Below are 25,510 nucleotides of genomic sequence, written 5' to 3'. Positions count from 1 at the left end.
GAACATGTTTCCTGCCTCTAATGTGTCCAATCCCCTAATTATCTTATATGTTTCAATAAGATCCCCCCTCATCCTTCTAAATTCCAGTGTATACAAGCCTAATTGCTCCAGCCTTTCAACATACGACAGCCCCGCCATTCCGGGAATTAACCTAGTGAACCTACGCTGCACGCCCGATGATCTATCCATGGGGTAATAATGGGTTAGTCAAGGCCTTTTCCCAGCGGAGTCTTGAAGAAAAGGTCAACCTGTCAAAGAAGCAGCAAACTATTTCCAAGACGCACAGCTGCATTGGCATCAATTCAATAGACAATAGACAATAGACAATAGACAATAGGTGCAGGAGTAGGCCATTCAGCCCTTCGAGCCAGCACCGCCATTCAATGCGATCAATGCGATTCAAAGCCATCCATTTGAGAAGGGCAAGGAACGATTTTCACAGGGTAAGGTGCTGAGTCCTTGGGGAAATAAAATGATGGGACTAAATTTTTCACCACACTGGTTTCAATTATCAAGAGACCTAAAGCTTTCAAGCCCAGAAAGCAATAATTAGGGAATTCACACATTTCATGTTTAGCCTACGAAGGCAGTCTCTCTTACAGCGCCAGAGACCAGGGTTCGATCCTGACTAAGGGTGCTTGTCTGTACGGAGTTTGTACGTTCTCCCCTTGACCTGCATGGGTTTCCTCCGGGATCTCTGGTTTCCTCCCACACTCCAAAGATGTACAGGTTTGTTGGTTAATTGGCTTGGTACAATTGTGAATTGCCCCTAGTTTGTGTAGGATAGTGTTAATGTGCGGGCATTGCTGGTCGGCGTGGACTCGATGGACCAAAGGGCCTGTTTCTGCACTGTATCTCTAAACTAAACTAAACTAAATCCATACAGTAATTCTCTGGGCCCCTCCCACCCTTTCTACACTTTGTGTCAACCCTCCCTCACCAATCGGTTGCCCCCATCCCCAGCATATATCCAGATAGACATCAGGACCAAGGCCCAACCCCCAAATATGCAACCTGTTCCCAACCCCTTCAATAGCAAATCTCAAAGCATCATTTCCTCACATCAAGCACCCTGACAATCGTCCATCCTCACCTTACACAGCCCTGCTCCCCTCTCTCCCATCATCACCATGTATAACCCTGATCCCTCCTGACTCCAACCATGCATTGTCCCACTCCCAACAACCCCCTCCGTCTCACAAGCACTATTACACTCCCCAATCCCCAGTCCAAACCCATATCAACCCACTTCCCCAAACCCCACCAAAGGATCAACCTGCTCCCAACAACCGCATGCCATCCTGCTCACCTATCCCCCATTCCCACCAAACACAGTCCTGCTCCTCAATTTCTACTCCTCATCATGTTTCCTGGTTCATCACCACCCTGCCTTCCCATAACCAATCCTGTCCGTGTCCTTTTTTTAACCAGTGCCGTCCTGTTCCGATACTTCCCACAAGTGCTGCCCACCTTCCCGATTCTGCTACTCCCTCTCTTCCCCGCAATGAATGCTGCATCTCCCAAAGTCCTGGAATGCCACCTACGGATCTAGGAAGGTAGCTAACCTAAGGTCTCCCCTCAGCCTTCCTTAACACCCTGACTCAGGCGAGGAGGGCTAAGTTTCAAAAGTGCAAAGCACGGCAACCAGTAACCAAAGTCTCCGGTTGCAGTCGCCACAGGATTATGTTGCAGCAAAGCACGACTGAAAGAGTTGTTGTTCCAATGTCATCCCTTTACAGTGCCGCAGAATTTGTCCGGAAATCTGTACTAAGACCTGCGGAAACGGAAACCACAGCAATTTCTCCCGAGAACAGCTGAATCATTTCTCCAGAAAAATACAGTGAGCAGGAGGATAGAGGACAACGCATGCAATCCATTACAGTCACCAGGCAAGGCGTAATGGACAGGGGATTTACCCTAAACTTTCATAGTTACCACCATATTTGCAACTTAATAGGGAATAAAATGTGTGCAGGAAACACAGAGGTAGTTGAGGTAGGGACTATCCCAACATTTAAGCAGCAGTTAGACAGGCACATGGATAGGACAGGTTTGGAGGGATATGGACCAAATGCTGGCAGGTGGGACTAGTGTAGCTGGGACACGTTGGCCGGTGTGGGCAAGTTCACTCTATGACATGCACCCTGATCCTAACTCCAGTCACACATCTTCTCTCTTAACTGCTGGGATGTCTATGGTGAATAAATTTCCTTGTCACATCATTTAAAATCATCTGCACTGCTGTAGTGGATTATCACACTGCAAGACCATGAAGACAGTTTCACTAGTAGCAGGCATTATTATGGAAGGTAAATCATAACATCTGTTTACAACTACTGACATTTCATTTACAAGGGTGCAATTTCTTAAAGTAAAATCATATTGCTGTGCACCATTAAAAAAACAGGCTGATTCGGAGTAAAGGTGTTTATTTAGCTTTTGATGGGCTGAATGAACTCATTCTACTCCCACGTCTTATGTCTTATGATCTCTTCCCATCACTTCTCGTCCTTTTATTCACACTTTCAATTGGAAAGCCAGCATTCCACAGAATAAATGGAAAGAAGATTCTGAGGATAGGACTGGCATTGTATGTTTTAGTTTTTAGCTTTAGTTTAGAGATAAAGTGCCGAAATAGGGCCTTCTACTGGAACAATCCCCTCCTCATCCACTATAACTAGGCCTTTAATTGAGAAAGTCCAGTGGATTACGTCCTAAATGGGGTGATAATCACCCAAATGAGGGAAGATGATCCTAGGAGTGATCACTTAAAATGGCATTATGAACACCACGATAAATTTAATGACCCTATTTTAGAAAGCTGTGGCGGTGCCCGGGGGTTAGGCCACTCCCTGGGTCATTCCCCTCGGCACTGAGTGGACAGGGGGGATTAGGCCACTCCCTGGGCCATTCCCCTCGGCACTGAGTGGACAGGGGGGATTAGGCCACTCCCTGGGTCATTCCCCTCGGCACTGAGTGGACAGGGCTGTAGAGGGGTCTGGTGCTACGGGGTTTGCCTGAAGGGGCTAGAGTTTACTCGTGCGGGAGACTGAAGAGAGTGGATGTTCTGATGCTGCATTAAAGTTATTGTTAATTCTTACCTGGCGTCTTGCCTGATTCCTGCCGCGTCCAGACCCACTACAAAGCGATAATTGCTGAAAGTGCACTTCGAGCAAAATTTTGAAACCTATTCAAATTAAGCATACAACATCTTCTCTAACCAAATTGGTTTTTTTTCCCCTGCACTGTAGCCATCCAATATCTGTTGACATGTAATTACAGCCCATGCCAGCATACACAATTGGCAGCTCACAGATAAAAGAGTATTATTATACTGTGGCCCTTTCCCAGAGGATGTACTATGGCTTCTTAGTTTAGTTTAGTTTAGTCCACTCAGATCACTAACTCAGCAGAAATGGGAAAATTAACCACGGTCCCGGCACTGCTAAACTGTGTTGCTATTCCAAAGTAGTGTCTATTCCAGGATTCATCCACTTGATCTACTCAAACCGTACAATTTAGATTAAATCAGTAACTAAAATGCATGCATTGCAAATTTACTAAAGCTTAAATCGCAACTGTAGGAAACTACAAAGAAAGTGTACATGGTTATAGATATTGAAAGCAGTAGTCATCAAATCCAATGTTGGGCCAGACATCTGATTGGCACTGCAGCCAAAATCCAACAAAGCAAACTTTCTTTCTTAAATTGGCTCATCTAATTTGACATTTCCTCTCAACGCACTCCCAATGATTTAAGACTAATGGTGTCATTGGCTTGTCCTTCTAATTTAGAGGTTTGACGCACAGATTCTCTTGCCCAGAGTAGGGGAATTGAGAACAAGAGGGCATAGGTTTAAGGTGGGGGGGGGGGGGAAAGATCTTATAGGAATTTGAGGGGTAACTTTTTCACACAAAGGGTGGTGGGCAAAGATACTAGAGGAACAAGATAGACGACTCGACCCTAAAAACCATAGTATGTCATGATGCGATTTTAGTAGGCAGAAACATTTAAAAAGAAAAATAACAAAAATCTGTGAATTGATAGATGAGATATATTCTGCATTTTAATGGTATCATCATGCATACTGTTCCCCCAAAACACTGATTACACTACGAGAGGCATAGTGAACGGCGGGTTTTGCCTACTAAAATGGCTCCTTTGCGTACTACACCAGTTTAGTCGATTTTAACAGAGTGGTCCATCTTGTTCCTCTAGTGGGTGTTTGGAACAAGCTGCCGGAGGAGGTAGTTGAAGGAAGGACTATCGCAATATTTGTACATTCTCTCCGTGAACATATAGGTTTCCTCCGGGCGCTCTGGATTCCTCCCATCTTCCAAAGACATGTCACAGGGAATAACTATTTATGTAGGTTGAAAGCAAAAATAATCGATGGGAAGTTGATGGGCAAGTGTCAATGGGAAGTTGATGGGAAAGAGAGATAAGTGTGCAGATGCTGGAAAAACAAAGGCTGGAGAAACCTGGCGGGTCAGGCAGCATCTGAGTAGGGAAATGGACAGATGCCGTTTTGGGCCGCAACCCATCTTCAGTCCGAAAAAGGGTCCTGACCTGACCCAAAATATTGTCTATCCATTTCCTCCATAGATGCTGCCTGGACTGCTGAGTTTCTCCTGTTTTGTGAAAGAATAAGTTGCAAAGGTGCTGGAAACCAAGCTAAGAAGAGCCAACATGGACCTGATGAACCAAGGAGCAACCTCAGTTTCTTCGGAGTGGGAGAATCTAGAACCAGAGAGCTCAGGCTCAGAATAAAAGGATGTACCTTTGGAAAGGAGATGAAGAGGAATTTCTTTAGTCAGAGTGGTGAATCTGTGGAATTCATTGACACAGACGGCTGTGGAGGCCAAGTCATTGGGTATCTTTTAGGCAGAGATTGACAGATAGTTGATTGGCAAGGGCATCAGTTACAGGGAGAAGGCAGGAGAATGGGATTAAGAGGGAAAGATAGATCAGCCATGATTGAATGGCGGAGTAGACTCGATGGGCCAAATGGCTTAACTCTGCTCCTATGACTTATGAACATATGATATTGTAAGATAGATGGGGCTAGTGTAGATGGAACATATTGGCCAGTGTGGGCAATTTGGTTTCCTCGCTGTATGACTCTATAAGAAATGATGAGTGGCAATCAGATGTTGAGTGGGAAGATCAGTTCCACCCACCAGAAATCATACACTTTGGTAACCATGTTAAGGGATAACTATTAGCCACGACCATCGGGATAACACCCTGATCACTGCTTCAAAGTAGCAGGGTAGGTATATCTTTTCCATCCATCAGGGAGAGCAGGTCAGGCCTCATTTCATGCACCATCTAAGTTCTCTCTCAGTATGTACTGGGACACCTTTGGGCCTACGTTTCTGGAGAAGGACACAGGACATGAAACACACAACCTTCTGACTCAGAGGCAGTAGGACTACCCACTGAGCAACAGCTGGCTCAATAAAGGACAACATTAAAACCAGGCTGAAACAATGTTTTGTAAAAGCTGATACACTTGAGAACCCAAATGAATTACTGAGCACAAACACAAGGTTGTGTATCCAATTCAAACAGTGAATCACCACAGTCCTAAATGAATTGGTTGATGCTGGAAATGATTTAGACTGAATCATGGGTCTGGAAATAAAGACTTCCCTTAAAAAACATAATTTGCAGCTGGAAAAATCCAGAGAATAGAGACTGAATGAATCATTGCTATTTAATGGAAAAGTTTACTTGATCTTGGTTTCTTTTAAAGAAAAATGGGGCTACCCAGTATCCTGAACACTGCACAGGCAGCACAGGTTGCATTAAAAGCAAAGACTGATAAATGAACGAACAAATGTAAGATAACTGTTTTAACTTGCAACCACGGCCTCTTTTCAGTCAATGGAGGAATTTCAGACGACTTGTTCTGTCTCTTTGCTTAACCCTCTCCCTGCCTTTCCCCCAGTCCTGGTTACATTTCCCATTCTCCAGACATTCTCCAAACTCTCGCTCAGAGTTTTGCTTTTTACTTTGATAACTGTATCCAGCCAACTTGTTGATACGTCTATCTTCACTCTCCTTCAAAAGCTTTGACTTCTATTTTGCCCCAAATTTAATTCTACCTCTTTGATTTACTTCTGCCTGTGGTTTATTCGAAGACCTGATCGGGCAGACGCAGTAGAACGCTTCAATGCGGACACAGACCCCCGTCACCCGTTACACAATCACCAACATGCCAAGAAACGCTTGAAGGGTCGGAACAGCTTCATGGAACTAGAGCCAGCCGTGCCAGGTACCAAAACGAAACAACAGATGGCACCAGGACACCACCTGCCTTATACTACCTGGAAAGCCCTAAACCGCCTCCGCACTGGAGTGGGACGTTGCGGACTCAACCTGAAGAAGTGGGGCTTCTCGGACTGTGACAAATGCAACTGTGGAGAGGTACAGACATGGCCCACATACTGACTTGTGGCGGGGATGCATGCACTGCTGACGATCTCCGCAGAGGCACAGATGTGGCACTGGCTATGGCAAAGCGATGGCAGAACGTCACCTGACACATGAGCAAAGTGAAGTGGTTTATTTCATGGAGTCATAGAGTTGAGTGGAAACAGGTCCTTCGGTCCAACTTGCCCACACCGACCAACATGTGCCATCTACACTAGTCCCACCTGCCTGCATTTGGTCCATATCCATCCAAACCTGTCCTATGCATGTACCTGTCTAATTGTACATGTTGTCATTGTAATTGTACAATGAGAATTTCCATCCTCATTATCATCTCATCTCATCTCCCCTTCCATGCCCTTTAACCATAAAATCAATCAGTTCTTTCGGATCTCTTCCCATATATATGGGCCTAGTTACAATCCCTGCCAAGAGCAGAATTATCTGATCTTGGCTAAAACTGTCACAAGAACCTCCTGCAGCCACCCTAAATTAAAATGGAGAAGCTTCTTCAAGCACTTTTGTTCCCCTCTCTTCTGTAAAAGCCTTTGGGTGATAGATATGTACAAATTGGCCGCAGCTGTAAAGAGAAATCTGCTTCTGTAGCTGTCTAAATTACTTGCATTTGCCATTAAGATTAACATCATTAAGATTGTTTTTTTGGCATGGGATACCAATAAATAGTACCACACTCCAGCATGGGGCTTGGAGCTGCAGCCCAGCAGGGTGCATGCACTGTACATCCATATCCAATAAGGGACATGCTGTTGTGGAATCATGACTCAGCAATGGCATGTAGCTGAAGAAGCAACTCCCACTAAAGAGCAGACCTGCACCAAGGCCTGAACATACCCCTTTAAAATGTATATACAACCATACCATACCAAAGGCCATCCCTCTGTAACATTAGCCACAGCAAAAGGCATTTTCCAGTAAGATTATACTCCTCCAAATGCACATCCACTGTAAAATGTTATGCCACCAAGAGGTATGTACCTCAGATATTATTGGTCCATGCGCCAATAAAATTATGTAACTACACAGATAACCATAGATAACTGGTCTGAAGAAGGGTCTCAACCCGAAACGTCACCCATTCCTTCTCTCCAGAGATGCTGCCTGTCTTGCTGAAAACGCTCACGGCCAGATTCAGGGACAGTTTCTTCCCAGCTGTTATCAGTCAACTGACCCATCCTACCAACAACTATAGTGCAGTCCTGAACTATTATCTATCTCACTGGAGATCCTCCGACTATCTTTGATCGGACATTACTGGCTTTATCTTGTATCCTTTCGCCACTGTGCATGGTCGATTGTAGTCATGTATTGTCTCTCCACTGACTGGTTTGCACGTAATAAAAGCTTTTCACTGTACTTTGGTAAAGTGGCAATGAACTAAACTCAAACTCATCAGTCATCTCGGGTCCCCTTTTCCAATTCAAGCCTTTTGTGCATGGTTATACTGCTATATTATGAAATTATTGATGTTGATATTGACCCTCAGTTTCTATCGCATTATTATTACCTTCACCTGCCAAAAACCTAAGCTCTAGAATTCCCTCCTTAACATTTTCAGCTTTTCTATCTCTGACTCCACCTTTAAGACACTCCTTAAAAACATTCTTTTTTGACCAGGTTTTAGTTGCCTATCCCAACAAATCTTTATGTGACTCGGGCTCAGACTCCGAAGCACTTTAGGACGTTTTAGTTTTCAGCCAGTACAGGAAGCCAAAGTAAGTTTCACATCAGACCAAGGAAGCAAATCAGAGCCAGACTTGGATAAGATTTCATTTTATATACATACTTTCCTCGTGGGGCCAGGAGAAATAGGACTGCTCTTCCAAACGTTAGGAAATTTTATCCCTTTCCCTTCCCAGGGGCTGCCATTCTCACACTCCAGCTTTGCAGAAGATCAGATGGATAGAGCAGGACTCATTGCTGGAGCCCTGGGTGATGGTCAGAGCCACACAACCAGTCTGTAAGCCTCCCAATGGTAGGCCCAACCCAATCCTTACCCTTCAGCATTCCCAACTGAAGGGAAGTTTGTACAGGAAGGGAGGAACGCTCCTTTCTGATCCGAGCCTTCCCACTGTGGAAGCAGGGACAGCGGCAACTGTACCTCTTCCTTCACTTCGGTAACTGCTGTGTGTTACACTTGCAGGTTACGTCTCCATAAAGTAGCTTGATCCACACCTCCTGCCACAGGCTGTGCGGAAATGGATTAGCAGCAAAATTTGCTGCTGAAAGTAAGAAATATCCTCCAGCGATTGAAGGGATTCGAGTGTGTGTAATGAGGTTCAATTTGGACAAAAAACAAACTAACAGAAAGAAATTTGTTGAGCAAAGATCATTATTTAAACAGAACAACCTACACAGGAAATTAAGTGAGAAAATTGACAGCACAAGATGTTCTCGTGCCAAAACAAAGATAAAAGTAGCAGTTGCAAAATCATAGACATAAGAATGATTTATATAGAATAAAGAACATAGAACAGTAGAGTAATAAAATTGAACTGCAGATGTTGGTTTATACTAAAGATAGACACAAAATATTGAAGTAACTTAGCGGGTCAGGCAGCATCCCTGGAGAAAATGGATAAGTGACGTTTCGGGTCGGGACCCTTCTTCAGAGTCAAAGTCTGAAGAAGGGTCCCAACCTGAAACATCACCTATCCATTTTCTCCACAGATGCTGCCTGACCTGCTGACTTACCCCTGCATTTTGTGTCTATCTATAGAACAGTAGAGCACAGGAACAGGCCCTTCGGCCCACATCTGTGCCAAACATGAGACCTGTACACGATCCATATCACTCCATTCCTTGTATATCCACATACCTCTCTAATAGCCTCTGAAATGTCACCATTGCAACTGCCCCCACCACCACACCTAGCGTTGTGTTCCATTATCACCAATCTCTGTTAAAAAAAACACTTTGAACATCTACTTCAAACTTTGCCCCTCTCACCATAAAGCTATGCCCGCTAGTCTTTGATATTTCCACTTTGGGGAAAGGATTTTGACTATCTACCCTACATAAGCCTCTCATAATTTTATCTCCTTCTATCAGGTCTTCCCTCAGCCTCCAGCACTCTGGAAAAATGATCCAATTTTCTCCAATCTATTCTTTCAGCTAATACTACGTAATCCCAACACCATTCTGGTACACCTCCGCTGCACTCTCTCCAAACCTTTCACATCCTTCCTGTAATGGGGCGACCAGAACTGCACCCAATACTTCAAATGTGGCCCCGACCAAAGTTTTATAGAGCTCTATCATTACTTTCTGACTCTTACACTCAATGCCCTGACCAATGAAGGCATGCATATTGGACATTTACTTTGCCACTCTATTTACTTGTGCCGCCACTTTCAAGGAACTATGGACCACATAAACCTTCTGCAGATCATTGCTGTTAAGGGTCTTATCACCCACCATATACCTTCCCCTTACGTTCGATCTCCCAAAATGCAACACCTTACACATGCTAGGATTAAACCTCATCTGACATTTCTCAGCCCATTTCTCTAGTTCATCTGCATCCCATTTTATACGTTGACAGCCTTCCTCGCTGTCTGCGACTCCAGCAATCTTGGTTTCATCTGTAATCTTACTAACCAACTCATCTACTTTCATGTCCAAATTTATTTATTTATAAAATAGATCCTTGCAGAATGGGACAGCACGGTGGGCGCAGCGGTAGAGTTGCTGCCTTACAGCGATTGCAATGCCAGAGACCTGGGTTCGATCCCGACTACGGGTGCTGTCTGTACGGAGTTTGTACGTTCTCCCCGTGACCATGTGGGGTTTCCCTGAGATCTTCGGTTTCGTCCCACGCTCCAAAGATGTACAGATATCTAGGTTAATTGGCTTGGTGTATGTGTAAATTGCCCCTAGTAGGTGGAGGATGATGTCAATGAGCGGGGATCGCTGGTCGGTGCGGACTTGGTGGGAAGAATGGCCTATTTCTGCACTGTATCTCTAAACTAAACTAAACTAAACTCCACTGGTCACAGACCTAGAGCCAGAAAATGCCCTTCCACCACAACACTTGTAAGGGGTTTTCTGCGCCGAGCTTTCGCCCGACCTAAGGTCCCCGTGCCTTGCTCTGATCCCTTGACCAGGCCGCGCACACTGGTTCCCCGTGAGTGGTTCGACCCACTCACCCCCTACGGTTCTAGACACTGGACTTAGATGCAGGAGCGTTGATAGTGCAGAAAAATTCAACCAGACCAGATTTGAAGACCAGGGTTTAAATGGAAAAGGCTTTTATTGAGCACTCGGGACTATTGTACATGAATGCTCTTCGTGGTTCTATAAGACATATCTATAAGACACATACCGAATGACATGAATACCTTTGACTCTGAATTTCTACAAGACATATACATGAATACTTTTGACTCTGAATTATAAACGCACAGTTCTACAAGACATATACTGGATTGTAAGATGGGGAACATACGACACATCGCAAAATTGGCCAACACATCTTTACTTATACACCCACGTTAATTAAACCACCCTCCCCTCTACACTAAACTATGTCCAGGATGTGTAGGATCGGGGTACATGCTCACCATGGGGCTATTACTGGGGTTACTGGCTGTTCGTGCTGCTTCTCCGCTGTTTTCCGTGAGGGTCGTGCTTGTTCCGTGAGTTTCTTCCTTCCGTTCTTCTCGGTGAGTCTCCGTTCTCCGTGCCATTTGTTGCCTCCTCTGACTTCTGTCTTGCATGCCTTTCTTGCCTGTCTTTTCTTCTTGAGTTTAAAACCCAAAAATCGTGGCCAGTTATACTATTCTAACCCGTCCTATCTCCCGCCAGATCTCGGGATCTCTTTGTTTCAAAGATGGGTATTTGAGTTTTCTCTCTGTTCTGCGTTATGTCCGGGGGTACCGGTGATGGCTAGATGGTCTGTTAAGCTATTTTCCCTTAAGAGGTGATGGGTGTAAATGGTTTCCCATCACCTGCCAGGTATGTTTCTATGGGCTATTGTGCCCCCTTAACGGGATTAACTGTGTAGGTCGGCTTGGGGCATTGTGAATATGCTGATGTCAGCGCCCCAGTGTCTGGACTTCGACCTGGTTTCGCGGGTTTCTGCACGGCCAATATCCATCCATTGTTCTGGCCGTGGCTTTGCAGAAACCTAGAGACTGGGCTGTAAGGTTTTTGCTTTTGTGGCTGGTCACGAGGTCCCGCGGCCATCTTAGGACCCACGGATTGTGACATCCCTTGGTAAACTGACACGCAGCCTTTCTCCGCTATCAGCCCCAGTCTCCCGTTTAAAATGTCCAAACTGCAGCTCTTTGGTTTGGTGTTTTGCAGAATGAGGGAAAACTTCTCAAATCTTACACGCTCTCTCTTCTATCAGTATGCCAGTTCTGAATCCAAATGGCCAAGTCACTGTGAATCTTGTGCATCTTAATCTTATGGATAAGCCGGCCGAGGCATTTTATCAAATGTCTTCCTCAACTCCTCTGCCCCCCACCCTCATCATTCACCTTTCTCAACTCCTCAAAAAATTAAATCCAGTTTTTAAAACATGACCTGCTGCATAATAGGCAATGATGATTGTCCCTAATTAGCCCATTCCCTTCCAAATGGGAGAAAGTCATATCCAGAAGCACCCTCTCCAACAGTTTCCCTATCACTGATGTGATAATTCCCTGGATGATCTCTACTTCCCATTTTAAACAAATGAACAACACTGGCTACTCTCCAGGCCTCTAGGACCTCACTGGTGGAGAAGAAGTTGCAAAGATTTAGAGGGTGAGAAACAAAATATAAAACAGGAGTGGTAGTGTTTTTAATTTTGTCCCTGTAGATTGAAGAAAACAGGGAAATATCTTATTACATATTATTGAGTCGATCTTTCACATTGTAAATGTATTTTAATCACAAAAATATCTCTTTTTAAATTAGTCACCTCACAAATAACAATGAAAATGACATGTGTAGCAACAGATAGTTATGTACATTTGAAAATAATTTGTCTTGAAATTCTCCTACAATATATAAGCATGACTGAATGGTACACAGTATGGCTGTACAGTTGCCTATCCAGTTGACTGCATATTTTCCTTACCATGCTGTTTTTCCCACAAGATAGTACGTCATCTTAGACATATCAAATCCAAAACAATCAAACAGCTTCCTGTAACCAGGTTTTATGTCAACACATCTGTCATAGTCTATTGTTGTCATTGACTAACATTTAAAATCTACTGCTAAAGAATTCAAATGGAAAAGGTCAACAATTGGAGTTAGTCCAGCCTATCAGTAATATTTTCTTTCAGACTGTAGACTGAATTTTTTTTTTTTACTGCCCCAATGCTTCAAGCTCCATTGCGTAAACAATATTTTCAATTTAGGGGATCTATCCAAATTCACAACACAAAGTTAACAGTTATTCTTGGCATTTTTCAACAGTGAATTAATTAATTTATTTTCAAGGTCACTGCTGAGCTGATTAATGATTTTCATAATGTCTTTTCATTCAGTTCATTAACCCTTCTCTTCACCTTAAAAATGACCATGTTTAACTTGCTTTTTTTTTTCCTTGAATGGGAACTGATTTAATTGATTGCACAAATCGATCTTTGAAAAATCAAACGTCATTCATTTTGATTATGACAGCTCTGGACTCTGTGCCAGAAATTTAATGGCTTGACAAGATCTAACTGTCAATATGCCACACCGATGTTTTAACTTAAATCAATGTTTACAGTATCTATTCAATCTGTCTGATCATTTTAGGGTACGGTGATTCAACAGTTTAAAACTATATTGATATTATTTACCTTATTTCAATGGCACTCCAACCCAAATTCCAAATAAATCTATATCACCCAATTATAATGACACACTAAAGAGTCCCAAAGTTCAAAATACTTAGTACATCTCCAGATGAGCAGTTGGTTAAAGCTAGGGCAACATTATTTTGATGTAATTGGCATTTTCATGAATTTCAACCCAAAATAATTCTAACCAAACACAGCTTTATTTGTGTCAAATTTATATTTACAATCCAATATCTTCCATTAAATAATCACAAAGTAGATCACGTTTGCCTCAATTTCCAATAGATCTTCAGTCAATCACATCTGCCATTTCATTCAATCCAACTACATCTTCTTTCCACAAATTCACATTACAAAAAAATTCCAAAGGGTAAGCTCATTTCCTATACATTACTACAATGTAATAAATTTGATCCTAATTTAACTCTGAAAGCAGAGTTTGTTTTAAGGCCAAGTTTTAAGTTGTTTTTCTTTTGAATTGTTCAAGAAATGACTCAGTGGGTTGCGGCACGAAAGATTTTCGCACTGACTGTTTCCATCTAGAGTTTACAGAATCTCAAATCCTCGGGGAATACTTCCTGGCAACCAATTACAAAGGTCTCATTTGTGCTTCTGAAACTAGTTGAAGGTAAATAAATTTTTTAAACATTAAATCACAATACACTGCCGTATAACTAAGTGTTACTCCACAAAGGCAAGCTCATAAATAAAATAAGAACTTTTACGTCTTTAATTGTAAGAATATTTGCACTCTCGGAAATATCTGGGCCAAATAAAATGCCCAATTTAGGACGGTGTATCATTAACCACATTCATTCATGGATAATTCTTAACTGTTAGGTTTCTGCAGTGACAAACTTCATTTCTGCATTGCCACTGGCAGAGGTCACATGGTTGTCCCTGACCTTGTGTCTAAACATGAATGGAAAGACCTTTTTAAAAGACTTTCTGAAACTGGCTCCCATGAACCCGTAAACTATGGGGTTAATGCACGAGTTGGCATAAGACATGCAGTTAGCCCAGGTTTTGATCTTGTAAGTCTCATAGTTGGCCTGGAACTTTGGGTAAAACCCCTGGAAGAGGATAAAGAGTTGGATGGGTCCCCAACAGACTGTAAAAAGGAGCACAATCACCACCACCATTTTAGAAATCTTGCTTCTCATTGCAATTGTCCTTTCAGAGAGGAGCTGAACCTGGATAAAAACAGATATATATTATTACCACTTTTGAAACGCAGCAGGTGTCATACACCAGTTATTAACTGACCAATTAACAGCAAAAAAAAAGGATAGATTGAGAAATGGACAGCCATAGGCCGTTTTATTTGTCTCATTACTTAATTTGGAATATTAATTCCATCCTGTGCCATTTTATATCTACTCTGCTGGCTCCCTTGGGAATACAAGCACCTCACATTTTACGAGTGTTTGATCTATGCGTTTTTGAAATACCGCATTTTTTCCTTTAAAATACCAAAACTTGATTTATCTGCACGTATTTTTGGAATAATGCACTCAAATTTACTGCTAACAGAGTAGTCGCATATATGTTTAATTTCCGTGCTTTAAAATTACGCGCTGCTTTTCCAGCACCTAACCCCCGATCAAAACACTAGGTGCCTGTATACCTTTTATCAGGGCTTCTGTACCAAATTGATTGTTAGCTGGTTGGAAATTTATCAAACCCAGCATCTAAAGCAATTATCTAATAAAAGGAAAGGAAAATCTGGGCACTTTTAAAATATTCCTCTCTGCCACCTCCCACCACTGCAATGGTTGAAAATATATATTTTTTCCTTTCATTTATCATCTTGAAATATCAGTTGTATTGTTGATCATAGTAGTGATCATTACTAAAGAAGTGATAGTACTATATCTATATCTGATTCTATATCTGTATCTATGGTACTATAGTAGTGATCGTTCATTGTTTACAGCATGATTTTCTAGAGCACGGTGGGTTTCTCCTGTACAATTTGGGGCATAAACTTTACCAAGTGACTGAAGCAGGAAAGAGATAATTAGTTCAGAAGCCTGATAACAGTGGGGAAGAAGCTGCTCTCAAGTCTGGATGTCCCGGCTTTCAAGCTCCTGTATATTTTCCAAGAAGGTAAAAGAGAGGAAAGGGAGTGGTCAGGTGGTCAGACAATCCTTGACGATACTTAGTCTTCAAGATGCAAAACATTGTGAATATGGGCTGGATGGAAGGAAGTGACGAGCCTGTGATGGATAGTGTCCACAACCCTTTGCATGTTCATGAGATCAAGAGCAGAGCAGTTGCCATACCAGGATGAGATGCATCCCATATTTTTTTATGGTGCATCATTGAGATTGAGAGCATCCTTGATTGAGGATTGAGAGCATCCTTGAAGATTGAGAGCATCCTTGTGGACCTACCAAATCTTCTCAGACTTAAGAAAGTAAATCACCGAAGCATTTTCTTGAACATAGCATCAGCGTGAAGGGGCCATGTTAGATTGCAAGAGATATGAATGCTTGGAAAACTGCAACTATCAACCATCTCTATAATGACTGTTGATGAACACAGGATTGGGTTCACCCCTTTATTTCCTTAAGTCACCAATATAGGAATGGTACGGTGACACAGCAGTAGTGTTACTCCCTTACAGCGCCAGAAACCTGGGTTCGATCCTGACTATGGGTGCTGTCTGTACGGTTTTCTACGTTCCCCAACAGATTTTTGTTATTTTTCTTTTTAAATGTTTCAGCTAGTTTCTGCCTACTAAAATGGCGTCATGACATACTACGGTTTTCAGGGTCGAGTGGTCTATCTTGTTCCTCTAGTATCTTTGATTGAGAACACAACCTTGAGGGGCACCAATGTTGATGATCAGAGGGGTCAACATGTTATGATCAATCCTAACTGACTGAGGTGTGCCAGTCATGAAGTCCAGAAGCCATTTGCAGATGAAGCCCCCAGGAACAAGTCCTAGACTTTAGAGATCTTACCTGGTGACATGGTGTTAAAGGCTAAGCTGTAATCAATGAATAGCGTGCTGACATAGGTGTTCTTATTGAAACATGATTCAGGGCTGAATGTAGTGAAAGGGAAGCAGCTTCCTGCATAGACCTATTTTTATACATATGCAATCTGTATGAAAGGCCAGAACACTGGTGCAGATATTGGACATTATCAGTCTTTCTCAGCACTTCATCATTGCTGATATTAGAGCTACTGAGTGGTAGTCATTGAGGAAGGTCACTTTAGTTTTCTTAGGCACTGGAATAATGGAGATTTCCTTGAACCAGATGTGGACAGTCGACTGTTTAAGTGAGAGGTTGAGGTTGATGGTAAAGACTGTGGCCATTGATTGGGAGCATGATTTCAGAATCCATCCAGGGACACAATTTACGGCTGACCTTTTTCCCCTGAGGTGACCCTCGTGAAAGCAGATCTGACTTTTATTACCGAGGTGTAGATTAAGTCGGGCTTTTAACCTCCAAAGTTTTCTCCGAGAAGGTAGAAGAGAGATAAAGCCATGGGTTTACGTACTGAGGTGGAATTTTGTTTGCCTATTCAAAACAAGCATAAACGGCATTGACTTCAACTAGCAGAGATGCGGCCTTACCAGAGATTGCCTCCAATTTTGACTTTTGGCCCTTGACAGATTATGTCCCTCCTGTGCGCTGACTCTTAGTTACCTGTACATCTTTGAAGTGTGGGGAAAAAACCCATGAGGTCACGGGGAGAACATACAAAATCCTTACAGCAAACAACCATAGGCAGGATCAAACCCGGGTCTCTGGTGCTGTAAGGCAGCAACTCTACTGCTGCGCCACCATGCTGTAGTCATGGGTAGAGAGAGAGCAGGGGAGACTGAGCATGCAGCGCTGAGGTCCCCCTATGCTGGTGTTCATGGAAGAGGTGTTGTTATCAATCTGTACTGAATGAGGCCTGCCGATTAGGAAGTCGAGGATCCAGTTGCAAAGGGAGAAGTGGAGACCCAGTTCCCTCAGTCTGGTGACAATGAGACTGAAAGGGATGATGGTATTGAATACTATGCTAAAAGTGCGGCACGGTGGTGCAGCGGTAGAGTTGCTGCCTTACAGTGAATGCAGCGCCGGAGACTCAGGTTCGATCCTGACTACGGGCGCCGTCTGTACGGAGTTTGTACGTTCTCCCAGTGACCTGCGTGGGTTTTCTCCGAGATCTTCGGTTTCCTCCCACACTCCAAAGACATACAGGTATGTAGGTTAATTGGCTGGGCAAATGTAAAAATAAATTGTTGCTAGTGTGTGTAGGATAGTGTTATTGTGCGAGGATCGCTGGGCGGCGCGGACCCGGTGGGCCGAAGGGCCTGTTTCCGCGCTGTATCTCTAAAATATATATTTTTAAATCTCAATGAATAATGGCCTGACGTATGTGTTCCTGTTGTGCAAGTGAACCAGTGCCAAGTGGAGCGCCAGAATTTTTTTTTGTCATAGTAATAACTAAATTTAGGCCAAATATATTTGCTGGGGCTTTGCCAACAGATCTACCTGGTGATTTCACCAATGCACTCTACCAATACGCTGGTAGAACTGCTCTGCCAATGAGCACCCTATGAAGTCCAAAGGCAGAGCAAGTTTACTGAGATATCTAAACTAAGGAAATCTGCTCCGAGCTTCTGCAGCCGATCCACATGCCCATTCACTTGAATGGGAATTAAAGGGTTGAGTATAGAATAAATCAAGTTGTAATTTTCTTTGAAATTATTTAGTTTGGCTTATGTTTTACAATTAATTACATTTGTTTTTCAATTAATTAAAATTAGTTGATTTCAGGAACTCCAAGCCGTGGGAGTTTGACCGCCCCGATGCGGGAGCCTAGACCGCCCCGATGCGGGAGCCTAGACCGCCCCGATGCGGGAGCCTAGACCGCCCCGATGCGGGAGCCTAGACCGCCCCGACGTGGGAGCCTAGACCGCCCCGATGCGGGAGCCTAGACCGCCCCACCCCGATGCGGGAGCCTAGACCGCCCCGATGCGGGAGCCTAGACCACCCCGATGCAGGAGCCTAGACCGCCCCGATGTCGGAGCCTAGACCGCCCCGACGTGGGCGCTCGATCACCGGCTGTGGATGGTTCGACTCCCCCGGCCACAGGAGGAAAGGAGGGAAGAAGATGAGACTTTATTGCCTTCCATCACAGTGAGGAACGTGGAGGAGCCGCTGTGGTGGATGTTTATGTCAATTTTTATGTAGTTGTATGTCTTGTTGCTTTTTAGTTATGACTGTATGGCAAACCAAATTCCTCGTAAGTTGCAAAACATACTTGGCTAATAAATTATGGGATATAGATAGGTATTTGAAAAATCGAGGAATTAAAGGTGATGGGTAACAGGCACAGAAGAGGAGCTGAGACCAGCATAGATCAATCACCCTTTGGCAGAGTATATTGGTGAAGTCACCCCGTAGATCTGTTGGCAGAATCTGTTTGCTGGTCAAGCTTGAGAGGCCCGGTTGGTCTACTCCTGCTGATCTTTTCTCATGTTCTTGAAAAGCGTTGACAAATTTAACTTGCAGCAAAGCTGGGAGTGGATCTTTGCCACCTCTCCAACCATGGTACTGACCTACCGGCCCCATAGCAGAAGCGTCCACATCGCGGGGCTGGAAACTGGAAGCGTCCTGAGCTAATTCTGCTACCACCATCGTCTATTTTACAAGTGATGGCTCCCACTGATTGTCGCCGGAAGCTTGCGTCCTTTTCAGGACGGACGATGACAGTGATGATGGACATGAAAGAAGACTGACCTACCTACCATAAGCTAGGCTTGGGACCCTGCCTCTACTCAGACCTTCTTCATTTGTGCCTGGGACTGTTTGGGAGTGCAAGGTTGGATCCTGAGAAGTCAAGCTCAGGGGAATAAAGAGCATTAGCAGCAACTGGGAGCTGCTAGATCCACTGTAATGTAACATCTGTAAGTCATATAACTGCAAGGCATATTATTTGACACAAATCAGAGCATTAGCATTGATGTTCCCAAGTTATACAACAGGATATGGTTTACTGATTTGACTGCAAGATGTCCTTTTCAGAACATCTGGTATGTGAGCAAACAGGATGCATACATTTTTTTTAGAGCTATCAAATACCAATCAACATTAATGGATAATTATTGAGGGATATTCCAGAAAATAACTTTTCCTGCTCACTTTTACTTTGACAATGTTATTGGAAGCAACTTATTTTGTCAATGGCTTTTCCTTCTACACTTGTCTCTTTTTTTCAGCAGAGTTGATCGGATGTAAAACGTAAGCAGGAACAAAACTGCCATAAAAGAAGTGGATAAACAATGTATTAAACTTTAACAGAAAGAAAGATTAAATCAATAATCCCATCAAAGGATCCCATGTTATCTTCCTATTTCTACACTGTGGACTTTGACAATGCTCTTAGCTTGGTAATCATATGCACGGTATACTGAAGCAAACGCACAGCAGAAATTATCAAAAATGTTAATCTGATTAATGGATTCACAATGTTGAAGATTTAATTCTAAAACTGATATCAATGTTCCTATCTGGAATCCAACAGTTGTGGTAGCTTCAGCCAAACACTTCAAAACTGTTATCAGGCAATTGAACCATCCTACCAATAACTAGAGAGCAGTCCTGAGCTCCTATCTATCTCATTGGAGACTATCTTCGATCAGACTGTACCTTGCAATAAACGTTATTCACATTATTCCCTTTAGCATGTGTCTGTAAACTGTGGATGGCTCGATTGTAATCATGTATTGTCTTTCCGCTGTCTGGTTAGTACGCAACAAAAGCTTTTCACTGTACCTCAGTACATGTGACAATAAACTAAACTGAATTAAACTAAACATCTATAATGAGTACTAACTACAAGCTCTTCTATCTTCTCCTAGATAATGCTTAGGATATGGACCTTCACCAAGATCAGTATTGATAGGTACAACAAATGGCACTTACATGGTGTGCTGAAGGGCCTGTTTCTGGGCTGTACGTCCCTATGACATCCTGCTACTAACAAACTGCGTGGCAGTAACAGAGATTAAGAGGAAGAACTGTGTATTAATCAGTGGAACAACTAGCCATTGGAAAGGTCTGGGCCTGGTCTTTTGTATGCTTCCCTTCCCTTTCCTACAATCTCAGCAGCCACCAAGAATAGTTCTGCAGGCCATCCAAACTATAGATGTTTAGTTTAATCAAATCAGAGATCCAAATTGTTATGTGATCTTGCTCTATAGCACAGGGCAAAATTTAACATATAGCTTTGCCTCTGGAGTGAAAGGTATTTGAGGCCTAGAGACTAAGAAGTATTAGCAAGCATATTGTTTAGGACAAAAAGAACATTTATACAGTCATGGAGTCATAGTCATACAGCGTGGAAACAGGCCCTTCAGCCCAACTTGCCCACACCAACCAAACATGCCCCAATAAACACTAGTCCCACTTGCCTGCATTTGGCCCATATACCTCTGAAACTTCCTATGCATGTACCTGCCCAAATGTTTCGTAAAAGTTGCAATAGTACCTGCCTCAACTACCTCCTCCAGCAGCTTGTTCCATACACTTACCAACCTTTGTGAAAAAAGGTTGCCCCTCAGGTTCCTATTAAACTACATTACCATATATCTGACCTCTCCATTATAGGCAGGGATAGTCTGAATAAAATAATAGTGTCAAAATAAAAAAATACTTTTAATGTTCGACGAGGCAATTAGGCGAATGTCTGCACACACCTGATTGCTGTTGTCAACCGGCTCAATGGTTGGTTTACCCACTCTCTTAATCATCAAAGAGTAGCAGAGGGAAATTGTGAGCAAAGGCAGAAGGTAGGCAGCTAGAAAGTGGTACATTATGAAGCCCTTCTGATGAGCATCTGATGGAAAGTCCTCTGCACAGTAGGTTCTAGGTCCATACCAGTATCCCTTTTCAATCTTCTGGTACAAAATAATTGGGAAAGACAGGAGAAAGGAACCTAGAATGAAAATGCACCAACATTATTAAGATTAATCATGACCCAACATAGCGAATGTCATGTAGATGCATTAATAAAGATTGACTAAAGGGCGGCAACAAAATCCAAAAGGCTTGGCCTGAAGAAGGGTCTCGGCCCGAAACGTCATCCATTCCTTCTGTCCAGAGATGCTGCTGTCTCATACAGTTACCCCAGCATTTTGTGTCTATCAAAAGTCTTGGATGTTGTTCATTAATTTTGTTAGGACTCCCATGATATATACTGTAGAAACAAGGAGCTGCAGATGCTGGTTTGCACAGAAGGACACAAAGTGCTGGAGTAACTCAGCAGGTCAGGAAGCATCTCTGGAGAAGGTCCTCAAGTCAGACGTCATTGAATTGAAGAAGGGTCCCGACCTGAAATGTTACCTATCCATGTTCTCCAGAGATGTTGCCTGATCCACTGAATTATTCCAGCTCTTTGTGTCCTCCCATGATATATAACTGACTTAAAATGTATTCATGCATTTTGTTTTGTTATTCACATGATAATTGACTACACATGCTAAATAAATTTTTTTTAAATTAAGCCAGAACTTTTGTTGATGTGTACCAACAAGTCTACAGTCATGAGATTACTACCTTAATAACGGAGGGATATATTAATCCATTTAAATTGACCTCAGGTTTTGAGATCTTGAACAATATAAATTGTATATATTTCTTGCCAAAATTTTTGTTCAAGTTTATATTGGCTACTTAAATCTTTGACAGCCTGAAGGAACAATCCCATTCAGTGATGTTAGTCAGAATATAATAACAATCCCATTCTGCGATGTTATTCTGACCATAAATGGTCAAGTTTTAAACTTTTTTTTAAAATTTAAATCTCCATGAGACTACACTACTCATCTTGTCTGTGTTTAGGAACTATTTCTTTCCAACCTCAGCTTCCCTGTCCGTGGTAACTCCCAGGCGAAGGGAGGTGATGATCACAGTCAAACACCACCCACTCAGTGTCGTAAGAGATTTAACTGGGACATGTTGTGCCAACACGTTGTGCCGGTGATCTGGAAACTAAGCTACCTGTGATGGCTGCTCAGGTGAGAGAAACACAGCATCCAGGAAATGTGAGGGAAGAGGCAAGAGAGACGAAGAAAGGCACCTATTCCACTGGGCAAGAAAATATAGCTTGAAAATAAAAGCTGAACCAACATCATAGAAGCAGCACAGTGGCGTACCTGGTAGACACTGGTGGACCTCACAGCGCCAGAGACCTCAGGTGCTGTCTGTGTGAAGTTTGTACGTTCATGAATATATGTCACATTTACAGTAGGTTGGGAGCAAAGGACCAAGCATTTCACAGACTTTATTGGATATATTGACTGCATAAGGTTCTAATGTGACTGACATTATAAATGAGAAGAATATTAAGAAAGAGAAGTAGACAAGTTATTTTTAGGGGCAGCACAGTGGCTCAACTAGTAGGCCTGCTGCCTCACAGAGCACCAGCGACTCGAGTTTGATCATGACCTCTGGTGTTATACGAGTGGAGGTTTCACATTCTTCCCATGACCATGTGAGTTTCCTCCGGGACCTCTGGTTTCCTCCCACATCCCGTGCAAAGACGTGCACATTTGTAAGTTAATTGATCTCGATAAATTGCCCCTAGTGTGTAGGGAATCGGTGAGAAAGTGGGATAAGATAGAACTCGTGTGCATGGGTGATCGATGGTCGGCGTGGACCTGGTGGCCTGAACAACCTGTTTCCATGCTGTACCTTTCAATCAATCAATCAATCAATCAATCAATCAATCAATCGTAAGACTGCTTTCAGTGTCTGTCTTGGGATTAGTATTTGCACTTCCTTAAACCTTTCAGCAAAAAGTGATCCTTTCGAAAGGCAGATGACTGAGATATAGAAATGCTGCAGATAAAAACAAGATGGCCAAATATCTTAACTCTCAGATGCGATGGGGGAAATGTTTACCACTCTATATGGGGTCTGCATTTGAATTCGGCCAAGTTAAGGGGACGGGCATGCATTCATTAGCTGCGAAATCCTGAGGAACTTACAGATCCAGATGCATGTGCTGACTCCCATGGCAATCTTGGGGGTTCGGTGCCTCAAAGACTTGAGTGGATACACTGTCGCATAACATCGGTCTGCACTCATCGCAGTCAAGGTAATACAAGTTGCCTGCACAGTTACCTATGAAAAACAAATACAGGCAAATCCTACGTTACAGCCGTTTGAGTTACTGACATTCCACCTTAAGGAATTCAACACATTTAGTTTAGTTTAGAAATACAGTGTGGAAACAAACCATTTGGCCCACCGAATCCATGCCGACCAGTGAACCCCGTACACTAGCACTATCCTGCACACTAGGGACAATTTACAATTTTTACCAAAGCCAATCAAGCCTGTACGTCTTTGGGGTGAGGGAGGAGCACCTGGAGAAAGCCCACGCAGTCACAGAGAGAACGTACAAACTCCGTACAGACAGAAACCCCCCTTGTCAGGATCGAACCCGGGTCTCTGGCGCTGGAAGGCAGCAACTCTACCGCTACGCCACCGTGCTGTTTCTACCCAAGAATTTGAGATAAAGAATAACATTTGCTCTCACGGAAGTTATGTGATGAAAAAAGTAAATAAACCAACCAAATAAATTCATCAGTATGTAGAAGGGTCCCAACACCTATCCATGTTCTCCACAGATGCTGCCTGATCCAATGAGTTTCTCCAGCTTGTTGTGTCTTTTTAAAAAATAAACCCACCCATTTTATTAAACCTTGTTTCATGATGTATGGGCAGATGATGTGGCTTTACATTACGGAAAATCGGAATACAGACTGTTTTCTAGGAATACAACCGCCCACCTCCACCACCACTCCCCTCCCCCACTGCAACGCAGAGGTTACCTGTATATCACTACAATGAATGAGATGAGAAAGGAAATCAATCCAAATATTGGTTTCTGCAAGTTGACATGCAAGGTTTCTCTGATTTATTCATTCACATGATAGGGATTCTTTTGGTAATGCTGGCACTTTTTATCCCAATTGCTCCTGAACGAAGGAGACTGTTAATCACATTGGTGAGCCTGGAGGGCCAAATCAAACCAATATTAAATTTCCTTTCTTGAAGAATCTTTGCTTCCTTACTACCACACAACAAGAGGTTATTTGGCCATGTCAATGCAATCTTCCACCCGGGGCATTCCTGCCATTCCACTTTCCCATCTTACTACCCTCTATTCCTACAATGTATTCACTCCCACATGCATGTCAACACCACCCCCTCCCCTTTGTTCATTTGTGCCACTAACCTCCACTAGGGGGTAATTTACAGCATTTGATTAATCTACAACAACTATTTAGAATGGTGTCAGAAATCAGGGGAAACCGGAAGACCGAGGAAGAATTGTCCACACTTAAGCTGGAAAAGGTGCAGAGAAGATTTACGAGGCAGGCCCTGAGGGCCTGAGCTAAAGGAAAAGGTTGGGCAGGCTAGGCTTTTATTCCTTGGAGATTAGGAGGCTAAGGCGTGATTCTTTTGAGGTGTAGAATATCATGAGGGGAAGAGAGAAGATGAATGCAGTCTTTTACCCAGAGTAGGGGAATCAAGAATCACAGGCCATGGTTTGAAGGTGAGATGAAAAGATTTAATAGGAAGCTAAGGGACAACTTTTTCACACAGAGGGGGGTGGGTATATGGAATGAGCTGTCAGAAAAGGCAGTTGAGGCAATACGCTAATGGCATTTAAAAGACTTGGTCTGGTACATGGATAGGAATGTTTGGAGGTATATGGACCAAATATGGACAAATGGGACTAGCTTAGATGAGGCATCTCAGTCAGCCAGGACGAGTTGAGCCGAAGGACCTATTTTCGAGCTGTCTGATTCTAAGACTCTAAGACACACACTATCCAAGGTCAAGATCCAATTCAGGTCCTTCAAGCTGTGAGGCAGCGGCACTAACTGGAAACATAGTAGTCAGCAACAGGAGGCCATTCGGCTCTTTGAGCCTGCTCTGCCAGTTATTATGATCATAACTGATCATCCAAATTCAGTCAATTGAGTCTGTAGAAGTGTCTCGACCCGAAACGCCACCCATTCCTTCTCTCCAGAGATGCTGCCTGTCCCGCTGAGTAACTCCAGCATTTTGTGTCTGTCTTCGGTTTAAACCAGCATCTGCAGTTCCTTCCTACACATCCAAATTCAGTAGCATGTTTCTGCTTCCTCCCCAGACTTATTGGTCTCTTTAGCCTGAGAATTGTCCAACCCCTTCTTGAATACATTTAATGGTTTGGCTTCAACTGGTTTCTACGTTAGGCAATTCCA

General features: G+C 43.1%; 1 protein-coding gene across 3 annotated transcripts in view; it reads right to left on the bottom strand.

Moving 5' to 3' along the window:
• Positions 1 to 10,751: 10,751 nt before the first annotated feature.
• kiss1ra (KISS1 receptor a) overlaps positions 10,752 to 25,510 on the bottom strand; it is a 29,735-nt gene continuing 14,976 nt past the window's right edge. For 2 of the 3 annotated variants that reach the window (XM_078408407.1, XM_078408408.1), the window contains exons 3-5: positions 23,240 to 23,375; positions 20,948 to 21,186; positions 10,752 to 14,432 (exon numbers count right to left, since the gene is read on the bottom strand). In XM_078408407.1, the coding sequence (XP_078264533.1) occupies positions 14,076 to 14,432; positions 20,948 to 21,186; positions 23,240 to 23,375 (732 nt within the window). In that variant the 3' untranslated portion in view covers positions 10,752 to 14,075. The remainder of the gene's footprint in view (positions 14,433 to 20,947; positions 21,187 to 23,239; positions 23,376 to 25,510) is intronic. The other variant, XM_078408409.1, reaches the window with a different exon arrangement.

This window comes from Rhinoraja longicauda, chromosome 11 (assembly GCF_053455715.1).
Source record: "Rhinoraja longicauda isolate Sanriku21f chromosome 11, sRhiLon1.1, whole genome shotgun sequence".
NCBI lineage: Eukaryota > Metazoa > Chordata > Chondrichthyes > Rajiformes > Arhynchobatidae > Rhinoraja > Rhinoraja longicauda.
Note: the sequence above shows the minus strand (reverse complement) of the source record. Positions and strands in the feature narration are given on the sequence as shown.